Source organism: Mauremys mutica, chromosome 1 (genome assembly GCF_020497125.1).
Source record: "Mauremys mutica isolate MM-2020 ecotype Southern chromosome 1, ASM2049712v1, whole genome shotgun sequence".
Lineage (NCBI taxonomy): Eukaryota > Metazoa > Chordata > Testudines > Geoemydidae > Mauremys > Mauremys mutica.
Window position 1 is genome coordinate 204234353 of NC_059072.1, and position 26304 is coordinate 204260656.

At 42.9% G+C, this 26304-nt stretch overlaps 3 protein-coding genes across 4 annotated transcripts in view; 1 reads left to right on the forward strand and 2 right to left on the reverse strand.

Annotated features, from left to right (window-relative positions):
- Positions 1-439: 439 nt before the first annotated feature.
- On the reverse strand, positions 440-6798 carry HMGN1 (high mobility group nucleosome binding domain 1). Its single transcript, XM_045002493.1, has 6 exons — positions 6536-6798; positions 6089-6121; positions 5965-5994; positions 5829-5888; positions 3753-3884; positions 440-625 (listed from the first exon to the last, which is right to left on the reverse strand). The coding sequence occupies exons 1-6, from the start codon at positions 6548-6550 to the stop codon at positions 578-580; spliced, it is 318 nt and encodes a 105-aa protein (XP_044858428.1). The 5' UTR covers positions 6551-6798; the 3' UTR covers positions 440-577.
- A 217-nt stretch (positions 6799-7015) lies between these two features.
- GET1 (guided entry of tail-anchored proteins factor 1) lies at positions 7016-23003 on the forward strand. The gene is made up of 5 exons (XM_045002498.1): positions 7016-7220; positions 15923-16088; positions 17374-17441; positions 18722-18836; positions 21213-23003. Exons 1-5 carry the CDS (start codon positions 7131-7133, stop codon positions 21284-21286), a joined length of 513 nt encoding a protein of 170 aa, XP_044858433.1. The 5' UTR covers positions 7016-7130; the 3' UTR covers positions 21287-23003.
- LCA5L (lebercilin LCA5 like) overlaps positions 22983-26304 on the reverse strand; it is a 42607-nt gene continuing 39285 nt past the window's right edge. For both annotated transcript variants that reach the window (XM_045002495.1, XM_045002494.1), the window contains one exon: positions 22983-25844. In XM_045002495.1, the coding sequence (XP_044858430.1) occupies positions 25066-25844 (779 nt within the window). In that variant the 3' untranslated portion in view covers positions 22983-25065. The remainder of the gene's footprint in view (positions 25845-26304) is intronic.

Consider the following 26304-nt stretch of genomic DNA (forward strand, 5'->3'; position numbering starts at 1 on the left):
ACATCACACTCACCACACACCCAATAAAGGTTTCCAATTTTTCACAGCACAGTTACAAAGTTATTGAAAAAAATAAAACTACTACTACTAAAAATAACTGTCTCAGATAATACATAATTCTGAAAGGGAGATCCAACCCCAAGGAGCAGTTTCATTACAGAAGTAACTCTATAGATACAGTGGATATAAGTAAAATGTTAAGACATTTTCAACTTATGATTCCAAAGTTTGATCTGTGTCATGCCTCATTTAACAGGATAAAAAACTGTCCCTCACAGCCTATGGAATGTTAAGTGTAATCAGGATTTCAAAGCCTCTCCCTAATCTAACATTCCATTAATTTCTGGCTACACAGAAAATAGACAACCAGTAGATGATTTGACCTCTTTAAAAAAGCATTTACACATATCCAATTATGTAAAAAAATGGGATGTGGTGGGACTCCCTCCTTTTTAAAAGTGTGTTTTCTAGAACTACTAAAAAACTTGCATTTACAAAATAGTTGATAAAAATATTCCTCTGAATTGTACAAGGAAGGTAGGTACTGGGTCCACTAATAAAAGACTTGGTAGAGATATTACTGAGACTTGGCTTCTTTCTCTCTTGCTGCATCAGACCCTGGAGCCTGAAAAAGGGGAGAGGACATAGAGAACATTTAGTATAACAGTTTTCTGAAAATCTCAATGTCTTAGTTCACACACAAGATCTAACAGTAAAGAGAATATGGTAGCTTCAAAAAGATTTAACAAATCAGGTATATTTTAGAGCAAAATTCATTATCAAAGTCTTCACACATTTTGATTCATGATCTTAACCAATCAGTCCCCTTTGATAACATTCTACAACACAAAACAACTTAAAGTGAAATGTAACTGGCTCAAATTTTAGGAAGTCTACTTCTTATATTAGAAATGTAAAAGACTAACCAGTAAGAATTAGTTTTACCGGTTAACCTGCCTTAAACATTAATCCCGGAGCAGGGCCAGCTGGCCCGGAGCAGCACCAATGCAGGCCCAGCCATGCCGGCTGGAGGGGCCCTAGCCCCAACTGCGCTTGCAGGATCAGCCCCAGACATTTAAACAACATATTTTTTGTTTAAACGGTTAACTTTTTTAAACGGTATTAACGATTCTAGAATGCATATGCGGTAGGGATGTAAAGTAATTCCAGCTCAAGACAGACTTAAAAGTGAAGGGATTTAAAAAAAAAAAAGAAGCCTATTTCATTAACTGCTGCCCTTAAAAGTCAAAATACTTTAAGATTTAATGAGTACTCTCTCTCACACTAGGAAGCTTAGATCCTGTGGAATAGCACATCTTTAGAGAAGCAAACATTTGAATTCTACACTGCAGTATTTGCATTGTTACTTTAACTATCTCAAGATTCCTAACATGTTTTAAGACAAAGTGATCATGTCACAGTATTCTTGAATTTAGAAGTCCATCTCTGCAGAAATGTAATTCAATATCTAGACTGAGTAATAGTGGCAGAGCTACCCTGTGTCTAGATCAGTGGTCTCCAACCTTTTTACGCCCAAGATCAGTTTTTGAATTTAAGAGCAACCCAGGATCTACCCCATCCTGAGGCCCCACCCCGCTCACTCCACCCCTCCCCCGTTGCTCTCTCTCCCCCACCCTCACTTTCACAGGGCTGGGGCAGGGGGGTTGGGAGGGGGTACGGGCTCTGGGCTGGGGGACGACCGGTCCATCGCAATCTATCAACAGGTGACCACTGGTCTAGGTGACACCAGTATTTTGTCCCTTAACTTCAAAACAACAAATTCATACAAGCTTAAGCTTAATAATGGCCATATGGGGTCAGACAACGGTTCATCTAGCCCAGTATCCTGTCTTCCGACAGTACCCAATGCCAAGTGCTTCACAGGGAATAAACAGAACAGGTAATCCATTCCCAAAATGGCCTTTCCCAGCATCTGGCAAACGAAGTCTAAAGAGCATGGTTTTGCATCCCTGCCCATCCTGGCTAATAGCCATTGATGGACCTATCCTCCATGAACGTATCCAGTAATTTTTTGAAAGGATACATATACTCTATCTAGATAGATAAATTCATTGCATTTTTACTGCATAAATGTTATCTTTAAAATAGGACTGTCAAGTGATTAAAAACATTAACAGTGCAATTAAACAATAGAATACCATTCATTTAAATATTTTTGGATGTTTTTGACATTTTCAGATATATTGATTTCAATTACAAAACAATACAAAGTGTACAGTGCTCACTTAATATTTATTTTTTATTACAAATATTTGCACTGTAAAAACAAAAAAAATATTATTTTTCAATTCACTGAATACAAGTACTGTAGTGCAATCTCTTTATCATGAAAGCTGAACTCTCCATGTCCATTTACAGTCCTCGGTCTAAGTTTTGTAACTTAGATCGATTTAGGGCTGGTCTTCACTACAGCGGTAAAACTGACAGGCAAGGCACTATCTACTGAGGGTAAAGGAGACGCAGGCTCTGCTGTGGATTCCGTCCCAGACCAAAGGTAGTAGAGAAGGAAATGGGGGCAGTTGAACCACACAGCGCGCACACGCTCGCTCTCTCTCTCTAGATATATATCTATGTCCCGCTCACAGCGTGATGGGGGGAGGTGCACATGTGCAGTCTAATGGGCACTGCTGATGAAGATCTCCGATCCCAGGCACAGGAGGCGCTGCCACATCTATAGCGGAGTACCCATAGGGACATCATCACTTGAAGAACTGTTGCATTCAACAAATACGATTTCTGACCATTTTCAGATATTAATCAATGTGCATGCTCAGTTTTAATAAGCATCAGTTAGGAGTAATTGCAATTATCAAGTTATTTAGAAAGTAAGTATTGAGCCTACTGACACTAAGTCAGATTAACATCACACTGAAATGAATGAAGCAGTTGACATTGCAGACAGTCTGAAAATAGCTCTAAAAAGTCTTCTTTTGAATTTGCATCAGTTATCTTTCTAGAATATTTCTCTGAAACCATGAAGACTAGAAACTATCAGAGATTTTCAGATCAGTCAGAGGACAAAGCTACTGAGGCTGGTTGAAAATTTTCTGTCAGCGATTTTGGGTTTTAACGTAATGGAATTTTTTGTGAGATGTTTCTTGTTTTCTGCAGAAAACATTGGTTTTTGCTGAAAGATGTTGGTCAAAAACTAGTTGTAGGACTTAATGAGTTGTAGTTTGCTCCTTGTGTACTCACTCTCTTCCATGGGCTGGGATCCCCAGATACAAATCTTCCATAATGCACCAATATCCTCTCTGGGTGAGGGCCGTGTGCAACGTGAAGTTCCATCATGCATTATGGGAGATGTACTCCAGCTGGGGATCACAGCCCAAAGAGAAGGGGGACATGAGAAGCAAACTACAACTCCCATGAGACTCTATTACCACATTTGGCTGAAATCTTTTCATTTTGAGTTTTTACTGAAAGCTATATTCCATGGAAATTGAGTTATGAAAATGTCTCTTATTTTTCCAGAGGAAAAGATTCCAATGAATTTTCACTCCCAGTTCTGGTAGCTACATTTCTTCCATTAAAGTTAATAGAAGATGCATGGCTAAATCCCCTAGGCTGCTATGAAAATCTCAGTGACATGCATTTATATCTTAGATTTTGCAGAAACTGAATCTGATGTTGGATAGATGTTTAGATTAACTAGTGCATTACATTATATTAACTCTTCATAATCAAGAGCTAATCTTTTGTCTAGGTTAAGACTAAAGCTACTACTATACCTCTGCACTGTTAATTTCTCCATTTTCTGCAGGCAAGTTATCCTTAGTTTCTTCTTGATTAGTCCCCTCAATCTGTTTTCCTTTTGGTCCTTTTTTCCCCTTTGATTGAGCTTTCCTGTCCTCAGATTTATCCTACAATAAAATGAATGAAAGAATTTAGATAACCTTTTAAAACAAAATAGTTATTAATTCTCAATATTACAAAAAAAAAATCAAACTATATGCTCCATAACCAGTGAAGGTTTCCATAGATAGATAGATAGATAGATATATATATATAGAGAGAGAAATTCTCTTCTTTCCAGAAATAAGAGATAGTCAAACTGGGATCAGAAACTAAAGCACTTATAAAGAAGGTTAGTAGTGGTTTCTCAGACCCCATAACTACTTCCACACAACCACTATACAACTGAACAACAGAGTAAGACTTATTGTTTTTAGACAAGAGCACTAAGGAGTTCAGTGTTAATAATGCTGTATTAGTAAGAAAAGAGGCAAAAGGAGAGGATGCAATGCCTTCATTTATCTAAAGGATACAATTTTTATCTAGGACACTGCTATATTTCAACACTTTGCACAGCCATTTATTTGTAGAACAGTATTATGCAATAAGAACAGGATTTATCAGGCAATTGTTATTATATACACAAATACTATAAGTAAACTGCAGCAGATGGGTTTCTGGAGAGAATAGCCATCGGAATGAACATATTTATTGGGGAATATTAGCAAAATCTAAGACACACATATTTAGCCATTCTTCACAGCTTTCCTACTTTTTCATTTAAAACATTCAATATTATATAAATGTAATCTAAAAGGCTTCTATACACCAAGTCTTCATGCATCTCTATTTCAAAAATAGAGATCAAGAGACTAGAAAAAAATCATTGTTTTAATTTGAAGATTTATTAATGATGTATAATGGGTAAAATTGTGGCTGATAACCCAAATAGACTGTCTCAGTTCATTTGCATACTGCAAGCCTACTGGTTAGGACTGTCACATATAGTTGTGTACTTCCTTCACAAGTAAATTTACAAAAAATATTGTCAGAACAGTAAATTATTTCATAGCTGTAAACTAAGGACTTTATTTTACATAGCCAAGATTAAATTCACTAGAAAATGGGATATTTTCCCTACTTCACATATATGTCTATGTCAGGGATCGGCAACCTCTGGCACGCAGCCTGCCCTGGTCTATGTATTACATAGAGCAGTGTTTCCCAAACTGTTCCACAGAACACTGGTGTTCCGTGAAAGACTCTTGCACTTGATTTTTGTACTACTTTACATGTGCTTTCCATTAAAGTATTGAATTGTTAGTTCAAGTTATTTTAAATTTGTATTTTTGCTTTGTTTTATAAAACAAAATATATTTGAGCAAAAACAATTTTTACTTGAAAACTAAACTACTACAAAATAATATTATAAGTGTTCCCTAATAGGCTAAAAAGTGTTCTGTGGCTAAAAAAGTTTGGGAAACGCTGATATAGAGTATCTTCACCAGATGAACTATAGGAATGCAGATGCATCAGTACAGCTGTGCCAATACACATGTAGACATGCCCTGAATTAACACTGAACTCAATACAAGTTCAAAAACGTTTTACAAGGTTAAACCATGAATTTCTACACAGTCTTTTAATATGCAAGTACATACACACTTTCCCTTTCAGGTAGCAAAAAAGACATGAAATATTCTTATATGAAGTTGCCCCCTGATATCAAAATAACCATCAGCACTACTAAAATACTCACACCTCTTAAGTATGTTCAAGAGATCCTAAGTACCATTAGCTGCTTAATAAAGGAAAAGGTCTAAGCGAGGTGGAGTAGAACCATACTACATACATTCTTCGGAAGTTCTCCTCTCAAGATAGATAACTTGGTAAAAATAGTTGTTTAGTGCACATTGCTACCTGGGTGCTCCCTGGAAGCCAGGTAAGTTAAGAGCAACATCTAAATGAAATCTGTCCTAGATCCAGCTGTATGATCAAACCAACAGGGCATTGTCCCTGTCACACTTGCTCGACACACCAATCTGTGCCATTCACAGGTGTGTCTCACTCACCTTTGCTACGGCTGGTGCTGCCTTTTTTGGCTTAGGCTCGACTTTGGCGGGGGCAGGTTTCTGGAAAGAGAGGCAGGTTTAGTGCTCGCCCCTCACAGCGCCTAGGAAGGGGCAGCCGGGGGATGTCTATACTTACAGCTGACAGGCGCGCAGACCGCCTCTTGGGCTAGAGAGACAGACAGACAGACAGACAGCGTGAGAGTCAGGTCCCTGCCCCGCCTCCCTCCCAGGGGAGCCCGCGCAGGAAGCCGGGCACTTACCTCCTCCTGCGCCTTCCCATCAGCCGTGTTCAGCTGCGAACAAACACGCACAGGAGAGTGAACGAACAAACATGTGCGCACGCGCCAAGCCCAAGTTTCCTCCCCCTCCCCAGGGGCGGTCACGGCTGAGTGACGTCAGGAGACACGCCCCTTCCCGCCGCCGCGTTCGGATTTCGAACCCCGAGTGCGTTTAACGGCTACAGAAAATTCGAGTGACGCAGCTGCCGCTCGTCGCGAGAAGGGCCCCGCGGTCGCTCAGCGCCGAGCGAGGCTGGCGGGTCCGGCCGATGCCCCGGGCGCCATTTGGCCCAAAGCCCCCCGGAGCGAGCGTCAGCCGAGCCCGGGGAGTTTGCGGGCGGCGGCGCGAGAAGCCCGGGCTTAGCCCCGGGCCGCAGCGTCCGGTCGGCGCCTCGGTGCGGTGCGGTGGGGAGCGGTTCCACCCCGCACCTTTCTCCTCGGCATGGCGAGCGGTGGCCCCGACCGGCAACCCGCTGGTGCAGCTGTGGTGGCTGCTGCTGCTGCTCCCCGCGTTCACTCGCGCCCAGCGAGCGGCTGCTGCCTGCGCGTGAATGAATCTCAGTCTCGCTGCGCAGTGGTCGGAGCCCGCCCTTCCCCCATCCCAGCGGCGCCGCCGCAACAGGATCCAGCCGGATTGGGGAGGGGGGGGGGAAAGGGGGCGCGCCCCATTCACTGGCGGCTGCGCGCGCCCATTGGGCCGAGCCTCCCGCGGGGCTACTTTCGAATCACAACAAGCCCTTGGGGCGGGCCTGTCACTCCTGTCAGGACGTGGGGCGTGGAGTGGCCCATCACTCCGGCGGGGGAGGGGGGTGAGCGCCCACCTGATTGGTCAAGGTCCCTCACACGGCCACGCCTTCCGTCCCGCTTCCCACCCGGGCTGGAGCAGGGATGGGGCGCGTGAGGGGGGATGCGCATGCGCAGTGCCAGGAGGCGGAGGAGGAGTCCAGCTGGTTAATGGCGGCCGCGCGCGCGTTGTAACGGTAGTTCGGTGGCTGCTGCGGGGGGGTGGCCGGCCGGCCGGGTGATGGCGGAGAGCGGCGCGTGGCTGCTCGTGCTGAGCTCGGTGTTTCTGTGCAACCTTCTCAAAATCCTCCTGCCCTCCTGCTCCTCCATCGTAAGTGACGTCAGCGCGCCGGGCTCCCCCCCTTAGCAACCGTCAGCCCCCGCTCGCGGCAGTGGGGTGGCGCGGACCCCAGAGACCCTGGCGCGGCGGCCCGATGTTTTCCTCTTTCGGGGACCGTAACCCGCCGGCGCCTCCCCCCCCGCGTGTCTGTGCCCGGCGCCGCCCGGCTGCGGTGCGCGTCTCCTCGGGAGCCTGGGGCGGCCGGGCTGGGGCACGAGCGCAGGGAGCCGGGGCGGGCGCGAAGCTGAGCCGCGGTCTCCTGAGAGAAAGGGCCCGGGCCCTGGGCGCTGCCTGGCCAGGGCCCGGCCTGCGCCGCTGCGCGCGCCGAGCTCGGCCCGATCGCGGCCGTCCTGACTCAAGGCTGTAAAGCGCTTCGTGCCACCCCGGTTTTCTGCGCCCGGACCCCGGGCGACTGCTGCCACTGCCGGCTCTGCGCTGGGAAATTGTACCTGGCTCCTTGAGGCCAAGGGCCCTGCTCCTGTGGTAGGTGCTCGTTAAAGGCTTCTGCAGGAAAAGCCACTCACCACAGCTCCGGCTGGGATAAGGACTCTATCAATTGTCAGTAAACCCCAGGGAGAGCTCATTTAGAGCCCCCGAAAAACTGACACCCCCCCCCCAACCATTCCCTGGTGGCTCATAGTGGGGATAGCTCAGTGGTTTGAGCATTGGCCTGCTAAACCCAGGGTTAAGAGTTCAATCCTTGAGGGGGCCATCTAAGGAAGGGGGGTAAAAATCTGTCTGGGGATTGGTCCTGCTTTGAGCAGGAGGTTGGACTAGATGACCTGAGGTCCCTTCCAACCCTGAGATTCTATGATTAGTGACCAAGAGGGTCTTTCTACCCCGTCCTGATTTTTCACACTTGTTGTCTGTATATATCACTGTCTTGTGTCCAGCCACAGATTGTACTCCTCCTACATAATACTGAACCTATTATACTCTTGGGGGAATTCTGTGCACGTGTAGAATTCATTTCCCCCACAGAATTTTTTTTCTCTGCAAAAAATACATTCTGCTGGGCAGGTGCTGCAGGTACACCTTTCGCCCGCCAGGGCTGCTATGGCACCAGACTAGAGGGCAGTTGGTTCAGCAAGCCTGGCTCTGCCCATTGGGCCAGATGAGGGGGCCTGGGGCATGGGGACAGACAAAGGGGAGAGGGGAGATTGCAATGCTTGGGGGATGGGTCACATAGATGGGTTCAGAAGCGCTAGTGGGGGGACATATGGACAGGGCTGCCCAGAGGATTCAGGGGGCCTGGGGCAAAGCAATTTCGGGGGCCCCTTCCATAAAAAAAATCGCAATACTATACAATACTGTATTCTCATGGGGGGCCCTGCAGGGCCCGGGGCAAATTGCCCCACTTGCTTTCCCCCCCCACGGGCGGCCCTGGGAAAAATAAACCTTCCGCATCTCGGCACAAACCCAGTTTTGAGAAAACTTCTTTACAAAGTATCACTGGTTCTCAGCATCAGCTAGTGCTAAAAGGCACTAAAGCTTATTAAAAGGGTTGGACAAATACTTTCCATCAAAACTTTTTTTGGATCGAAAACTAGGGGTTTTTAAAAAGCGGAAAAAAATCATGGACAATATCTGCTTTCCTTTAAAATTTGCTGTGTTTTTTTTAATTGAAAAGCTGAAATTAGTCTGTCAAAACCTGAATATGGTTTGGGGTTTCAGAAGTGTGAGACCAAATATTTGCTGCTTGCTGTGTTTGATTGCTTAAAGAAACAATAAAAAAAATTCTGCTTAAAAAAAAAAATCCAAAACTTTTGAACCACCTCAGCTTGTGACCATCCAGTCAGAGATTTTTCCAGGTTTCTGATACTCTGCTGGCTTCCTTGACTCATATCTGTCTCCACAACTTTGGGTTCATTTAGCTTAGAACATAAGAACAGCCATACTGGGTCAAACCAAAGGTCCATTCAGCCCAGTATCCTGTCTACTGACAATGACCAATGCCAAGTGCCCCAGAGGGAGTGAACCTAACAGGTAATGATCAAGTGATCTCTGTCCTGCCATCCATCTCCACCCTCTGACGTACAGAGGCTAGGGCCACCATTCCTTACCCATCCTGGCTAATAGTCATCAATGGACTTAATCTCCATGCATTTATCTGTTTCCTAGACACTGGCTCCACAGGGTCCATCACAAACTGGAGACGGTTACTGTGGGTTTGTCTTTAGTATAGCTTATGTACATACTCCACAAACTGAACATTTGAGCTTGTCCAGAATCTGGGATGAGCCTATGTTGTGAAAACTGAAATGCTCAAAATGCATGTGAATGGACACAGGGTGCTAAAATTAAATTAACTCAGAGGTTCTCAAACTGGGGGTCGGGACCCCTCAGGGGGGTCACGAGGTTATTACTGGGGGTCATGAGCTGTCAGCCTCCACCTAAAACCCCGCTTTGCCTCCAGCATTTATAATAGAGTTAAATATATAAAAAAGTGTTTTTCAATTTATAAGGGGGGGGGGGTGTTCACACTCAGAGGTTTGCTATGTGAAAGGGGTCACCAGTACAAAAGTTTGAGAACCACTGAATTAACCCTTTTGAAGCCTCAGGGACTGCAAGGGGGGGGGGGGGTCTCCCTTGGTAGGGTTGGGAAGGAGGTAGGTGGTGTAGGATATTGCTCTTCTCATGTGATCCCTCCCCCCCAATGGCTAGTTTAAATGAAGCTACCTTCCCCTGACATGAATCTCTCTATGGCACTGAAATTAAATATAGATTATAATTTGGCATTTGAGAAGTGAAAGGGATGGTAGCCCTAATTGAAAAGCTAACAGTTTGGCTCTTCTGCAAGCCTCAAACTGCTGAATGAGCTTTAGGGTAGGGAAGGCTGTGCCTCCCAAACAGCCTGGCCCTGCCCCCTATCCGACCCCCATCCACTTCCTGCCCCCGACTGCCCCCCTCAGAATCCCTGACCCATCCTGCTCCTTGTCCCCTCACCGTCCCCCAGAGAACCCCCCAAACCACCACCCCAGGACCCCACCCCTGCTCCCTGTCCCTACTGCCCCGACCCCATCCACTGAGTCCTGACAAACCTCCAGAATGCCCACAATCCAACCCCCCCATTCCGTGTCCCCTGACCGCCCCCCCCAACCTCTGCCCCCTCGACTCCCTGCCCCTTATCCAACACCCCCCCACCCCGGCCCTGGCCCCTTACCCCCACCTCCGCCCCTCTCCCGGAGCCTCAGCGCATCCAGGAGCATCCCAGAACAGTGCAGCAGCCCCGTGCCTCCGGCAGGGCCTGAGCTCCTCCCTGCTCAGAGCCACGTGGTAAGGGGGCGGGGCTGTGAGCTCCAGCGGGGCTGTGAGCTCCAGCGGGGCCTGAGCTCTCTCCACTCGGCCTGGAGCTTGCAGTCCTGCCCCCTTACCACGCAGCTCTGAGCAGGGCGGAGCTCAGGGGCCCCACTTGGAGCCACGCTGCTATTCAGGGACGTTCCTGGGTGCGCTGAGGCTCCGGGAGAGGGGCGGGGTCGGGACGGGGAGGGAGCCTCGGCCGTTCTCGTGGGGGCCCCTGCTGAGCCCGGGGCCTGGGGCAAATTGCCCCACTTGCCCCCCCCCCCTCTGGGCGGCCATGCATATGGATGGCTGAATGGGGGCGGTGTAGGGACACATGGGGTGGGGATGCGATGCAGGGACACATGGGGACTGGGGCAGATGTGCCTGACTGAATGGGAGAGGCTACGGGTCAGCCAGGGTCTGTATGGGGGAGGCTCCCCAGCTCCCTAAAAATATCTCCCCAAAACCCACAACTGTTCCATACTTCTCTCATCCACACCCACCAACCCTCCTCACTGCCAGGCTCCTTCCCAGCAATTACTTCCCTCTCTTTCAGCTCCTCCATTATCCTTGACTCCCCCAAGCCTTTGCACCGCTTCCGAGAAGTGTGGGAAATACGGTTCCGTATTGTAGTTTAAATAAATTATTACTCAGAGTTCTGTATTCATTTGCCTAGTAAGGAATTTATTTGTCAAAAAACATTTCTTGAATCTTTTTTTTTTTTTTGGTCTTTATTGTTATAGACATACTTGCTGACAGGCATTTTGAAATAAATTACCAAAATAATTGGAACTGGTGTGACTATATTGTGTTAATTAATTTGCCTAGTAAAGAATCTATTTGTCAAAAAAAATTTCTTGAATTTTTTGTTGTTGTCTGTATTCAGTCATTCCCCCGTCAAGCCCCATCCCCATTATTTTTAGTAAAAGTCACAGACAAATCACGAGCTTCCATTAGAAGCAGCAAAGAATCCTGTGGCACCTTATAGACTAACAGACGTTTTGCAGCATGAGCTTTCGTGGGTGAATACCCACTTCTTCGGATGCAAGATTCTTCTTCACTTGCATCCGAAGAAGTGGGTATTCACCCACGAAAGCTCATGCTGCAAAACGTCTGTTAGTCTATAAGGTGCCACAGGATTCTTTGCTGCTTCTACAGAACCAGACTAACACGGCTACCCCTCTGAGCTTCCATTAGTTTGTTTATTGCTCACAACCTATCTGTGACTTACTAAAAATAATGGTGAGAAAGTCTTTACCTTAACTATTAGCAACATCCCTTTTGAAGAAGCTATTCTACTGAAGGTCATAACAGTTCTATTTTATCGACAATAGTTCAGAAGTGCTTAGAAACTCTATAGCAGTGGTTACCAAGTGGTCGATTGCAATCAACTGGTAGACCCTGGAGACTTTCCCAGTGAATCGCAATCTCTGGCTGCTGAAAGTCTGGTGGTATAGCAGGGCTGCTGCTAAGGCAGGCTCCTTGCCGGCTCCAGCCCCATGTCACTCGGAAGTGGCGAGCACGACCCCGGGGAGAGGGTGGGGCCAGGGATCTCTGTGCATTGCTGCTGCCTGCAAGCACTGCCTCTGCAGCTCCCATTGGCCAGGAATGGTGGCCAATGAGATCTCCAGGGGCGGTGCCTGTAGAGGGGCAGCTCACGGAGCCATGTGGCCCCCTCCTCCCCCCAGGAGCCGCAGGGGCACGTTGGCCCCTTCCGGGGAGTGGCATGAGGCTGGGGCAGGCAGGGAGCCTGCCTTAGCTCCGCTACGTCACCAACCAAGGTAAGTGCTGCCCGGCGGAAGCCCGCACCCCAGCCCAGAGCCACCTCCTGAAGTCAGCACCCTGTACCCCCTCCTGCACCCCAACACTCTGCCTTAGCCTGGAGCCCCCTCCTGCACCCAAACTCCCTCCCAGAACTCGCACTCGTCCCCTCCTGCATGCCAACCCCCTTCTCCAGGCTCAGCCCAGAGCCCCCTCCCACACTCTGAACCCTCGGCCCCAGTCCAGAGCCCACACCCCCTCCCAAACCCCTGCCTCAGCCCGGTGAAAGTGAGTGGTGGGGAGGAGAGTGAGGGATGGAGAGAGCAGGGGGATGGACTGAGTGGGATGGGGTAGATGCTGGTTTGCACTTAAATTGAAAACGTAATCTTGTATATTATAAGGTTGGCGACCACTGCTCTAGAGAATAAATCCATATAAACCAAAATTCAAATTGTGGATTCTCATTTTAAGTTAGGCAGAGAGATTGTTTATTTTTCTTTGCACAAGTGATACACTGCTAAATCTTTCCCCTCCCCTCCCCTCTCATTCTTACAGTATATCTCAGAATAATTAAGAAATGGAACATTTAAAGAGGTATACTGAAATTATTTTAGAAAAATCAACGAACTATATAAGTAAAAAACTCAGAAGACCAATGTCGTCATTACTAGTTGTGACTCTGTTTTCTTTTTCATGTCTGAGTGACCCACCCCCTGAAGTGTTAGGCTTTTTGTTCTCACCTGTTTTGGGATGGAATCAAACAATTCTACTCTTAGATAGGGAGCCAGGTATGCTACTCCATGCCTATCAACCACTTATTACTGAAGGTTGACCTGGTTTTGGACACTTTGTGTTTTCTCCTTTTAGGAACCTGTGACCAGGGATATTGACTTACAGATGTCTTTAAAATATTTTTATTTAGTAGTTTGGAAAAAAAGTAAAAAGTTTAAAATAAAGAACCTGTACGCATTTGTCTTATGTAGAGTATTACTATCCCAGAAATTGTAACTGCAGCACTGTTAGCTTCTTTACATGCCGCACTAGGACTCATGCTGGTCCTCTCTGACCCTCCTTTAGCCTGTGCACTTTTATCAGTCATATCCTTTTCTCTTCCTTTTTCTCCTGGGTTCTTTATGAAAGTCAGTAAATGCAAGTTAATGCTCATTGGAGGGAAAAATTCAACTACTCATAGGGTATGGCTACACTTACGGTTTGCAGCGCTGGTCATCCAGCTGTGTAGGAGCAGCGCTGGTGTGTGGCCACACTCACAGCTACCAGCGCTGGTGTGTGGCCACATTTGGAGCATTTGCAGCGCTGTTGGGAGTGCTGCATTATGGGCAGCTATCCCAGCATTCAAGTGCACCAACGTGCTTTTCAAAAGAGGGGGGTGGAGGGTGGTGTACTGTGACAGGGAGCGGGGAAGATAGAGAGTGTGGATTTTTGGAGCCAACACTGTGTGTTAGCTTCCTGGATTGGAAAAATCACAAAATGTTCATGAGCCCTTAGTCTTAACTCTAATTGCAAACAGCCTGCCTCCAACATGGACTCCCCCCCTGTTTCACTCACTCCCTGTGGTGTACTGTGACAGGGAACGGGGAAGAGAGAGATTGGAAAAATCACAAAATGTTTGCGAACCCTAACAGCCTGCATCCAACACTGTTTCCCCTGCCTCTCATTTGATCGTTCACAGCCAGGTACAGATAGCTTCTGTTTGCTGTGATCAGTGTTTGTTTTTATAGATAAGCAGTTCAAACGGAGCTCCGCGATCGGCTCCGTTCTGTTTCATTCACTCTCCCTGCCTGATTTGATTGTTTACAGCCAGGTACAGAACGGAGCTCCGATCGGAGCTCGTTCACAACAAAACAAAGAGAGGCTGCATAACAAAACAAAGAGAGTAATTTATAAAAGCATTCTGGGATACACCTTATTCCCTGGAGGCCAATCACAGCGCTGGTGTGTGGCCACACTTGATGACCAGCGCTGCAGCACCAGCGCTGGAATCCTTATTCCCCATGCCGAGTGAGGTATACGGCCAGCGCTGCAGCCAGGGAGTTGCAGCGCTGGAAGTGCCCTGCAGGTGTGGCCACTTACTAATTGCAGCGCTGGTGGAGGCTTTCCAGCGCTGCAAATCGCCAGTGTAGCCATATCCATAGAATCTTGTGAGGTGGAAGTTAATTATATCAGCTCAGGAAAGTGATCTAGGCTTTATAGTAGCCAGCTCAATGCACTCTTGCACTGTGTTTCTTAAAAAAAAAAAAAAAAAAAACCCTAACAAGATGTTAAGATGCACAGGGGATGGAATGGCAAATAATTTGGAAAATATATAAATCAGTGGTGCACCTCAGCTGGAGCACTGCAGTACTGTTCACCCCATCTTAAAAACAATATTGCAGAAATAGAGGGAATTGAGAGAAAAAAATTATTAGAGGCATGGAAAAACATATGTGAAGAGAGTTTGAAGAGATGGGGATTGCTTAGCTTAGAAAGAGACAAATCAGAGAGGAGATGATACCAGTTTATAAAATAATGATTGGTATAGAGAAAGATTTGGAGTGTCTGTTCTTCCTGTCTCATAATACCAGACAAGGGCACAGTCAATGAAATTAAAAGTTAGCAAATTAAAACAGGTAAAAAGGAAATATTTTTTCACACAATACGGTATGTAATTAAAGGATGAAACTCATTGTCACAAGAAGTTGCTGAGACCAAGCATGTAGCAAGATTCAAAGAAGGACCTAGCCATTTATATGGATAGCAAGGATATCAGAATTATAATACTTAAAAGGTAACAAAAATTTTGGAAGAGATATTAAATGTCATGCTTCAGTGGTTAAGCCAGTCTCTCACTACTAGAGAATAAGAAGAGCTGTGAAATTAGGTCGGTGTAACTGTTGCTCAGGAGTGTGAAAAATCCACAGCCCTGAATGAAGCAGTTAAACCGACCTAGCCCACAGAGTAGACAATGCTAGGTTGGTGGGAGAATTGTCCCATCAACATAGCTATTGCCTTTTGGGGAGGTGGATTATCTACGCCAGGGGTTCTCAAACTGGAGGTCGGGACCCTTCAGGGGGTCTCAAGGTTATCATATGGGGGGTCGCGAGCTGTCGGCGACCCCAAACCCTGCTTTGCCTCCAGCATTTATAATGGTGTTAAATATATAAACAAGTATTTTTAATTTAAAAAGGGGGGAGTCGCACTCAGAGGCTTGCTATGTGAAAGAGGTCACCAGTACAAAAGTTTGAGAACCACTCATCTGTGCCAACAGAAGAACCCCTCCAAATAATGTAGGTAGCTGCAGCATTTTAAGTGAGGGCCAGTCACTAAGGGCTTGTCTACAACACTCAAACTCCATTTCACAGCTTAACAAAGAATCAGAATTTGTTGACATTGAGGCTATGCTGCAGTCTATTTATTTAATCAAGATTTTTCTGAGGGGTGGGAGTAAAGATAGATTCATTTGTTCTGTGAGGTTGTTGAGTCCTTCAGTTGATATTGTACATGTATTCTGTGGTATAATTTTTAAATTGTACAAGTATATAGAAAGTATGGTATTTGCTCTTTATATATTTAAGAAAATACATATATACTAAATTCTGACTAAATAGCTGATTGTGTTCCTTTTTTTTTTTTTTTTTTTTTTTTTTTTGTAGATATCCAGATTGCTACAGAAGGATGCAGAGCAGGAGTCCCAGATGAGAGCTGACATTCAGAACATGAAGCAAGAACTCTCAACCATTAGTATGATGGATGAGTTTGCTAGATATGCCCGACTGGAAAGAAAGATTAACAAAATGACTGACAAACTTAAAACTCATGGTAGAGTGCAATATTTGCCACTTGTTCAGTTTCCCTAAAAACACATCTTTTTCCAAGTAGGTTTTTATTTTGACTGTATTTGACCTTATTTGTAGAGCCTTTCACTTTTTTCTTTATCCCTATCCAGTGTTTTCTCTGCTTTTTTTGTTTTTAAGTTTGAGGGTTTTATTAATATTGTTTTTATTTCTGTTTTACATAATACTAAGGGGGTGGGAAAATAAGTACCTTTCAGAGGAATTCACAAGGAAACTGAGGCAGAAGGCAAGTTTTCATTTTCTGTCTGAAGAAACACTCCAGTTAGTACACCTAGAATTTCTGAATTCAAGTCAAAATAGCAGCATGTCTTTAAGACATGAAAGTGAGCCACTAACGCTTTGTCTTCATTGCAAAAAAGTGTTTGCTTTTTCTACAGCAGGATAATTAATGCATGTTAGCAATCCCTTTGTAAAGTCCTAATGGAGACAAGGCACTGACTGGAGATTTTACCACAAGCTAATTAGACAAGGTCAGTGCTATGCCTCCTGCCTGTGGTTGACCTCACCTAATTTACCTCTTGGTAAAACTACAGTGCATTGTCTCTACAAAGGTGTTTAATAAAGCTTTTGGCCGCTGGGCCACCATGTTTAAAGATATATATATATATATATATATTTTGGTGGATTCCTTTATATTGCTCTGAAGCACCACAGCAGTTGAAACTCAAATTGGAAAAAGAGCCTTTCTTGTCAGATGTAACTATTTGAACTAGTCACACTAAAATGATTTTTCATTCTGAATGAGATTCATTCAGCTGGGCAAGAAAGTATTCTTGACAACATTTCCATGTGCCCAAATGGTTAAAAAAAGGCAGTGATAGAATGCCTAATGCGATAATCTGTGTCTGCTAAAGAGATTGCACTACCCCTATGGAATAGAGAGTACTCTCATTTGTGTTTAGTTCAACATAAGTTTTCATAGGTCAGCAGCCATAGAGATTCCTTCTGGTTAGGTTCTTTGTCTAATAAACCACTATTTCAAACATTCCCCAGAGTAGCTTTGAGTAAGGAAGTAGGTAGCATCTTACTCACAGAGGGATACTCTGTAGCATACACTGATATTTTGGATGATGAAAAGAATGCTTATGTTTTCCAATAATAAATTGCCAGTGACAGCACATAAATAGGAGTCTAATCTTTAAGCAGAATATTTTCATTTGGAAAGTGAAATATTAATAATTCACCAGTTTGAGGTAAGCACATTTACTATTTAAATAATACAGATGGCAATATTTCTTTTCTTTTCACAGTCAAAGCACGAACTGCTCAATTAGCCAAAATAAAGTGGGTGATAAATATTGTATTCTATATTCTACAAGTAAGTGAACTCTTTATTATGATGGAATACAGATTATTAAAACAAATACTTAACATGATATTTTACCATTCTGCAGCTATTGGCTAATACTTATGCTATGTCTACACTACGGGCCTAACAGCGGCACAGCTGTACCACTGCAGCTCTCCCACAAGTGCAGCCTCTCTATGCTGGTGGGAGAGAGCTCTCCCACCAGGCTAATTAACCACCCCCAATGAGCAACAGTAGCTATGTTGGTGGAAGACACTCTCCTGCCGACATAGCACTGTCCACACCAGCGCTTTTGTTGGTGAAACTTATGTTGGTCAGGGGTGGGTTTTTTTTTCACACCCTGACCAACAAAAGTTTTTCCAACAAAAGTGCTAATATAGACAAAGCCATAGACGTCCATCTGACATTCTGACTATATGTAGCATGGCAAACCCTCTCATCAGTAAAACACTTATTTCCAGGGATGGAGGATATTGTTGATGGGGGGGTGGTATTTGTGAGGAGAAGGGATTTTTGAGTTTGATTTAATGTCTGGTCTGCTGTTTTCTGGTTTCTTGCCTTATCCTTTACGTCATTGCTCTGTTATTTATGTCAGAGGCAACTGGTGCCCAGGATGATAGGTGCTATCTGTCTTTGTAAGCTGGGCTGGTAGCCCTGCCTGTTGCTAAGGTTGCTTTACATTTACAGTTATAAGACCCTGTTTTCAGTTGCTTATAACTTTGCCAGACTTCAACTGTTTGGACTGAAATTTTCCTTGAAAGACAGTTTATACTCATTTCTTGAATAGTTCAGATTTCATGCCAATTCATTGTTTATTCTCTCTGCTAAGACTGTCAATAAAGGTGACCATTAGAATCCATTGTGAGAGTTTTTCTTTTTCCTTCTTGATGTGTACACCAGTCTAGTTCATAGCAGACTATAACCATCAACTCAGTTTATGCTGATTGGAAAAAAAAATCCATCAGATTGTAATAGTATTTGATCACTGTTTATCTGGGCTAAAATTGACCCTGCACCTACAGGTGAAAAACACCATTTTTCTGTGAGCCATCCCGTCCCCCAAGAGACTGTATTTTGACACTGATATTTTAATATTGTGTGTATAGTTAAGATGATGTAAGTAGCATCCAGATTGTAACAACTTTTTGTAGTTTTATGGGCACAATCTTACAAATGTAAATTTAGCCGCACTTCATAATTATTCATATTTTAATTTACTGCCACAAAATAGAAATTTGAATATACTTTTTATGTGTTATTTTCCTGGCTAACGAGAATTTCCATTCCAGGCTGCTTTGATGATCTCACTAATTTGGAAATATTATTCTGAGCCAGTTACTGTGCTTCCAAGCAAATGGCTAGCCCCACTGGAGCGTTTAGTAGCCTTTCCTACTGGAGTGGCAGGTAAGATTGTGTATAAGTAGTATACATTTCTCTTCTCTCCAAGTGTATGTGGATTCCAGTAGTATAACGAGAAAGGGCACATGAAGGATAAAAATGCTTTCCTTACCTATCTTTCTAATAACAAAGAGAATTTTAAACTACAGTTTTTACTGATCAGGCTTCTGGGCCCTACTGCAATTTTATTAAATAACACAAAAAATGAAGGCTTCTTTCACCTTATGGGAAATTTGAAAAAAGTGATCAGACAAGTAACAGCCTGCTCTCAGCTTCCTTTGTTGAAAGAAACATGATTAGGCTGCATGGGGGCCTATACACAGAAATACATTGTAGTGTTTCCCTTCTTGGTTTTAATTTTTTTACTGAAGTAAGTTTAAGCAATTCCTGAAGCCTTCCTGGATGTCTGGTCTCATATTTACATTTGGGATATTCCTTTCTGGGCCCTTGGCCATTAGCAGAACCCTGCATTTACTTCTGAGATAAACTGCATGTTTCTCCTTTATTATGTTAAAACTAAAAAGATGTTGAAAGGAATTTATGTAGGGAAAATTAATTAGAGATCAGTTGTATACTAACAAAAGCCAAAACCTCACATTAGATTAGCGTAATCATGTACAGGTCATATATAAAGTGATTTGAAATGAATTTAGAAAAGTAATGCTCGAGGGCCCACTCCCACTTCCACTGAAGTCGATGGGAGCTTTATATTGACTTTGAAGGATTTGGTGTTTAGTGAGAGACCTTGGCAAGGTGCTGTTAAACAGACAGTTTACAAAGTGTCAAGTCTAAACTTTTACCTACCTTAAAAATACTATATCTTTCCACGTTGTCTTCCCAATCCTTGAAAATCTATCATTTTGAAAAGAAAACCTTCAGCAGAAGGGTAAAAAAAATGGAACTTTTCTCCAGCACTACCTAACAGTAAATTCAAGATTCAGGGTTTCTCTGAGGTCTCAGATCCATGTTTCTGAATGGAGACCCTGACTACTGTATACTGACGAGCTGAGCAGACAGGCAGACTGCAAGGTGTGTGTGTGTGCGCGCACAAGCTAAAACAGGTGACGGGTTTTAGTTCAAGCCTGTATGTGCCAATGGTGTCCTCTTCAAAGGATTCTAAATTATGTTGCTATCTTTTTAATGCTTAAAAGCATTCTTGAGCAAGGTCCCTATTCAGCATGATAACTTGCCGAGACAGGACTGTGTTTCTATGGTGCTGTGAAGCATTAGTCCTTGAAAGGCATTTACTTAAACAATACATAAAGCTTTGAACAGTTCTGTTCAATTATCTGTCTCTCATCCTCTTCTTTTGTCTTAGTTGATAATCATGAGGGAAGGCTATTGGTCTTGAAAATGCTTCTAAATTATGCTGCTGCCAGTACAGAGACATTTAAAACCATTGAAAAGAATAGTTTCTCCACCTCTATCCCAAGGAAATAAGTTTCATTTTTTAAATGTGATACTGAATTGACATAGCATAAAAATGCAGAAACTTACAAAAAGAGATGCTAAACCACATGATGAACTAAAAGCTCGGCCAGAATTTTTCCCTTTGTTTTTTATTTTGCTTTGCCAGCCTAAAGTGAATTGTGGGATGTGATTGGTCAGTGTCAAGCAGCTTTTATGGGATGCCAAGAAAATCCAGCTTTTGGTTAAAAATTACTGTTGTACTTTCTAAGAATTTGACACTTTAAAAAAAAACTTGTGTGCAGCCGTACATTCACTTGGAAACAACACTTCTCTTTAGTTTTGAAATACTTAATTTTTAAGAAGTATTATATTCCCTTTTTGTTTTATTTACCACTTTATTGTTGCTGAACTTCCTGGTGTACTTCAGTCTGGAAACACTCTATTCTGCCAAACTTAATTACTGTGTGTCAGCACTGTTGGTTTTAGTGGGAAGGCCATTTAAAACAGTAGCACAAGATTATCTGGAGGGAGGGTCCAGTAGGGACAGAGTTAATAGTTTTTTTCCTGGGTATGCATATTTAAAACATCGCTTTAAAAAAATAGAGCATTTTCAGGAAACATTCTTTTTACCCACCTTGAATTTTTTTTTAAATTTAAAAGGAAGGTTCTACTGTGGTGCTCCCTTTCTACTTCACCTTTGTCTTCAACAGCAAAGTTACATATCTCTAATCACACAACAGATATGTTTAGAAGCTGCAGGATATGTATGCCACGCATTGGTACATACTGTACCTCTAATTCAGTACCATCTCCCTGACTTTCAGATTCTCTCAGAATTAGGTATAAATACTTTATCCCTTTGATTTCTTAAAATTTTCATTTTTGAAACTTTCTGAGTTACTTACCAGAGTTAGAGATGTGTGTTTGAGAGTTATTGATACAATGATATACGATGCTTTTCTCTCTCCTCAGGTGGTGTTGGAATTACATGCTGGCTTGTGGTCTGCAACAAAGTTGTGGCCATTATGCTTCACCCTTTCAGCTGAGAAGGAATCCCAGAATTCTGAACTGCATTTCCGTTATTATAGTTAGAAAGTGGAGTCCTGAAGTCTTTTACGAGAGACAAAATACAGAGCTTGCCCTAAGTACTTCATTCCTGGTGTATAAAGGGGGAAAAGCCCTTTCTATCTAAGGAAGCAATTGTTGTATACAGTGTAATAACTAAGCATGAATTAATTTTCATCTTTTATTATTTCAATTGAATATTTATCAATAAGGTTTATTGGTCATACCTTCTTCCCTTGATTTATCCCTAAAGTTCTTAGTCAGCAACTTTTAAAGATAACATTACTTTTGATAAAGCGTCATTTTTGTTGTTGATGACTAGTATATACACTGGTTAACTGCAGGAACAAGAATTTGTCACTACAATTTCACTGAGAATCAGCTGCAATGCTGGATTAACTATAGCTTTTTAAGGTGAATTACAGAGTGGGTGGAGATTCTTTTGGGATTTTACTATTTCTTTGGGGGAAGTATGGAGACTGATTCATATAATTTTCTTTTGGTGGAGCAGGGAGGTAGATTTACTGCTTGTTTATTTTAGAATGTGATTTCCTGACTTTACCTTGCAGACTTCAGCATTTGTGGGCTGTCTTAGAAGATGCACCGCTGATTTAATTGAAATCTAAAGTTGTCCCCTGGCCCTCTCTCAACTGCCAAATATGTGGTGGCTGGCTCCTTATTCCTGTCTGCTCCCAAATGACAATGGAGACCCACTTGCATGAACATACTATATCTCCTCTCCCAAATGGCTCTTCCTAGCCCCGGACCTGATTCTCCCTCTCAAAGTACTTGTCTTCCCCCTATCTCTCAAGGTGTACTGTGTTGGGAAGGAACGATGTGGCCAGTCTCTTCCTGTTGAGGAGAAGCAGGAAATGTTTAAACTTCAGAAGGAAGAGCAATCACTAACATTTCAAAATATGAGTAACATCATCTTTCAGGATAGCCCAAGATAGTCTGCAAGGTAAAAAAGTAAGTCGGGAACTCAGATTTCTAAAGTAATAGAAAATCTTGAAGAAAATGGTAATTAGCGGAGGAAAAACTTTACTTTTTGGAGTGAATCCTCTTTTCCCCAGTGCAAGCTACAGTATACAGGCTGGATGCATATGGTCCTGTAGGGTAAGGGCCTCCGTACTAGCCTGCCAAACAGTGATAAACTGTTTTGCAACTGCTGGGTTGCACTGTGTGCTGCCCATGTCATTCCTTTCCTGAAAGGCCAATGGTCAGTGGATTTGCAGAGTCCCTGATCCACAAGCCCTGCATGCCTCTACACTGGCATGGAAAAAACTCATGTGGAAAGGGGCACATAACACAACTGCATAAGTTCCAGGAACCCAGGCTCACCTGCTTGCCCTGTGCAAGGGACCTGCATCTGTTCCACTACATTCAGCTCCCTTCATAGTCCTAGCGGGGGTGTGCCCAATTCTCATCCCTCCCCCAAATGAACACTTCATTTAGGAATGAATTCTTAAGGTCATGATATCTGTTCTGTGTGCGCACATAAAATGTTTTTCTTTGTATGTGAATTTTTAATTTGTTTTTTATGTTGGTTATATTGAGCCAGTATTAATATTTATGCATAAAATATGCAGCACCAAGAAAAAAAAATACAGGGATTGAGAACCGGTGTGCATAGTTTCTTTATTCATTAAATAAGATTGTTCTTGCCATGTTAATTTTAATTAAAACTTTTGAAAAGATTAATGAGCATTTTATTGGTAGATAATTGGTAGTTCCTACCTAAGGAGATAAACAAGGAAACAGTGCATTACATACACAAACTTTGAGGCACTAAAAGTAGATTATTTTAACAATGCTATTAACACTGGTCCCCTAGATGCATCTCATGATGCTCAAAAGTCTTGCATTTCATTTGTTTTGAAGTGAAAGCTGCAAGACCAGTAGGAGCAGCATCTTTTTCCAAAATAAAAGCTGCTTTAGCAGTAGATTTGTGTTGTCTATTTTGGTTACACTTACTAGGCCAGGTCTTGCTCTATTTATTCACACAAGTAATCCTATTGATTTCTTTAATCAAACTGCTTGTGAGAGCAAGAGCAATGAAGTTTTGGCTCTGAGAACTGTGAACAAAGTTGTTGGTTTAAGTATTATTTGAATGTGACTGCTCCATATGCTGGGTATGGCTATAATCACATGAGAAATATTGACATTTCATAGATATTCTTTCCCCATGCATTTTTTCATCACACTACCAACCATCTTTGAAGTTTCTCATTGCAAAGTTTAATCAAAGTATTTTATCTTTAGGAAAAAAGCTATCGAGTACCAAGAAAATTACGCTTATGTGAACACATGCAGGGTATCTTAATCCTGAAAAGTGATTTAGAATCTGTTACAGGATAATTAATGTTCACGCTACTGTTTTTAAATGTCCTTGACTTTTTTGAAAATTAAATCAAAGACAGATTTTTTTTTCCTTTCTGACCCTTGCTACATATCTGAAATATCCTACTTTAAGTGACTGTACAGATTTAAAAAAAACAGTAAACAAAGGCAAGGCTATTTGAGAAGTGGTCATCCGCTACTTTTCCAAAACAACACATTCAGTGGGCAAAATAGTGCAGACTTCATCACCTGAGACCAGTGGTTGGGATGGGGTGCTTTGAAGAATTCTAACTTTCAGTGGGAACGAATGACGCTTCAGAGCTTTCTGGAACTGGTGAAAATATAATTTTGTTTGAATTTTGGAAGATATTTCAGGACTGAATTTTAACTTATTGTATCAGGGCCAAATAATGGCCATAAAAACAAATCAATCACCTCAGCCTTCTGAAAAATCTCACATAGAAATCCAGATTGAAGCGAAAGATCTTGCATTTTACCCTAAAGGCTGCCTGTCATGCTTGAGCATTGGTGGATGATATGGATGATTGAATTCCAGAGCTGAAGACCTTTCACCAATAAAGGTCTGCTATCTGTCCCCAGCATTTCATCTTTAAACTCACAGCAATTTGAATTAATGTGTTCTCTTATTCTGACACAAGATCACTGAAATCCTTCAGCTTTTAGTCATGCCACTATTGGATAAAAACATAGCTTACATATGATTACTTTTATAGTGTTTAAAAAAAGCACTTTATATGGGCCCATATCCACTAAAGTACTTAAGTACTTGCATAATTTTAAGCAGGAATAGTCATAATGAAGTTACTGGGACTACTTGTGCTTAAAGTTATGAAACTGCTTAAGTGCTTTGCTAGACTTAAGGGCTCAGATTTAAAAGCTACACAAATATTTAAAACAAGTGTGAAATCCTGGCCCCACTGACTTCATAGGGGCAGAATTTTGCCCCATAAATCCAATAGGTATTTCAATCCTATTTGTCTTTTCACTTCTGTAGAACAAGCCCTTTTTTAATGTGTTACTCTTCCAGACAACTTCAACTGCTTTCCAGCCTTGACAACCTTTCACTGCAGCTAGCATAAACATGGTTTTAATATTCTTTATTTTGGTATATTCTAATATGCCCAAGAGTATTCAACCAATTGAGTAGCGTGCATAAGCATTGGGACATGGCACTTGTAGAGAAATACTCTCCTGTAACTGAGTATTCCATTTCAGTTTTATTGCTGAAGAATGGTTCAGGTAAAAATTCGAATAAGATTTAAATGAAATCTTACAAATAATGAAGGCAAAAAAACAAAACGGGTAGGCAACACACTGCTTTTCAACAAATGTTAAACATATTGCATATTTCAGGATTAAAGATAAACAATTTAACTTGTACATCAATTAAATATTAAAACTATTTTATGTCTGGGGATGAAGTTGTTAGTTTAGACTTTCCTAGTGTAAATTTAGAATCTCCACATTGCAGACCAGTGTCAGTGTTTGAAATCTCACTTGTATAATTATGTAACCTTTCATTGTCCACAATTGTTTGTTCTTTATCAAGCCCTTTTGTGTTAGGGGTTGAATGGTTGTTTAAGACATAGCTTGGTCCAAAGAGTTCTTCCATAAGAGAGTTTTTCCTCTCAGTTAGCGTTGTACGAACGTAGCTTCCATCCTCTGCATCTTTCTGCCTTGTTTTGGTAACTTTACCAAATGATGGCTCATATATGCCAAATGAATTTCTTGCCTTCAATTCAGCTATCTCACTCTGGTGCCGACCTGCTTGTCTGTTCTTGCGGAGGCTGCCTGTGTTGGACACTGGACCTGATGCAGGAAGCCCCTGATGCAAGTTTTCAGTGGCTTCTGTGAATGTATACTGTTTTTTCAGTCTAGTGGGTGTTCTGTTATTCTGAGTTGGAGTTACACTTTTATCATCTGCTGCTCCTTTGTCACTTAGTTGTTTACTTTTTCTCTCCTCCCTTTCATTCTCTTCTCCTACAACTTTTTCCTGATTATTCTTCCTTATTGGGACATCATTTGTAGGTCGAGTTTGTCCTGCTTTCATCAGTTTCTCTAGTTCTTCTTTCAGTAAGTCAGCTTTCCTTTCTTGCACTTCTTTCTTTTTCTTCTTTCTTTCCATAAATTCAAAGTGAGTTTTTTCTTCCATGAGCTGTATTTCATCACTTAAAAATTCTACAATGGAATATTTTTTATTTAGCAATGTTCTTAATTTAGGGATTGTTTAAGAGCATTAGATAGTGCAAAGATATTTTACCTATGGAAATCTATATACCATCATTCTCGTTTATATTGCACCAGTTCTATGAGATTACTAAGAAGATACTATTCACCAATGAGTATGCCAGAAGACTTGTTAGATCTAGATCAGGGGTCGGCAACCTCTGGCACACAGCTTGCCAGGGTAAGCACCCTGGTGGGCCAGGCCAGTTTGTTTACCTGCTGCATCGGCAGGTTTGGCCAATCACGGCTCCTACTGGCTGCGGTTCACTGCTCCAGGCCAATGTGGGCGGTGGGAAGCTGCAGCCAGCACATCCCTCGCCCGCACCGCTTCCCGCAGCCCCCATTGTCCTGAGACGGCGAACCGCGGCCACTGGGAGCCGCAATTGGCCAAACCTGCCTACACGGCAGGTAA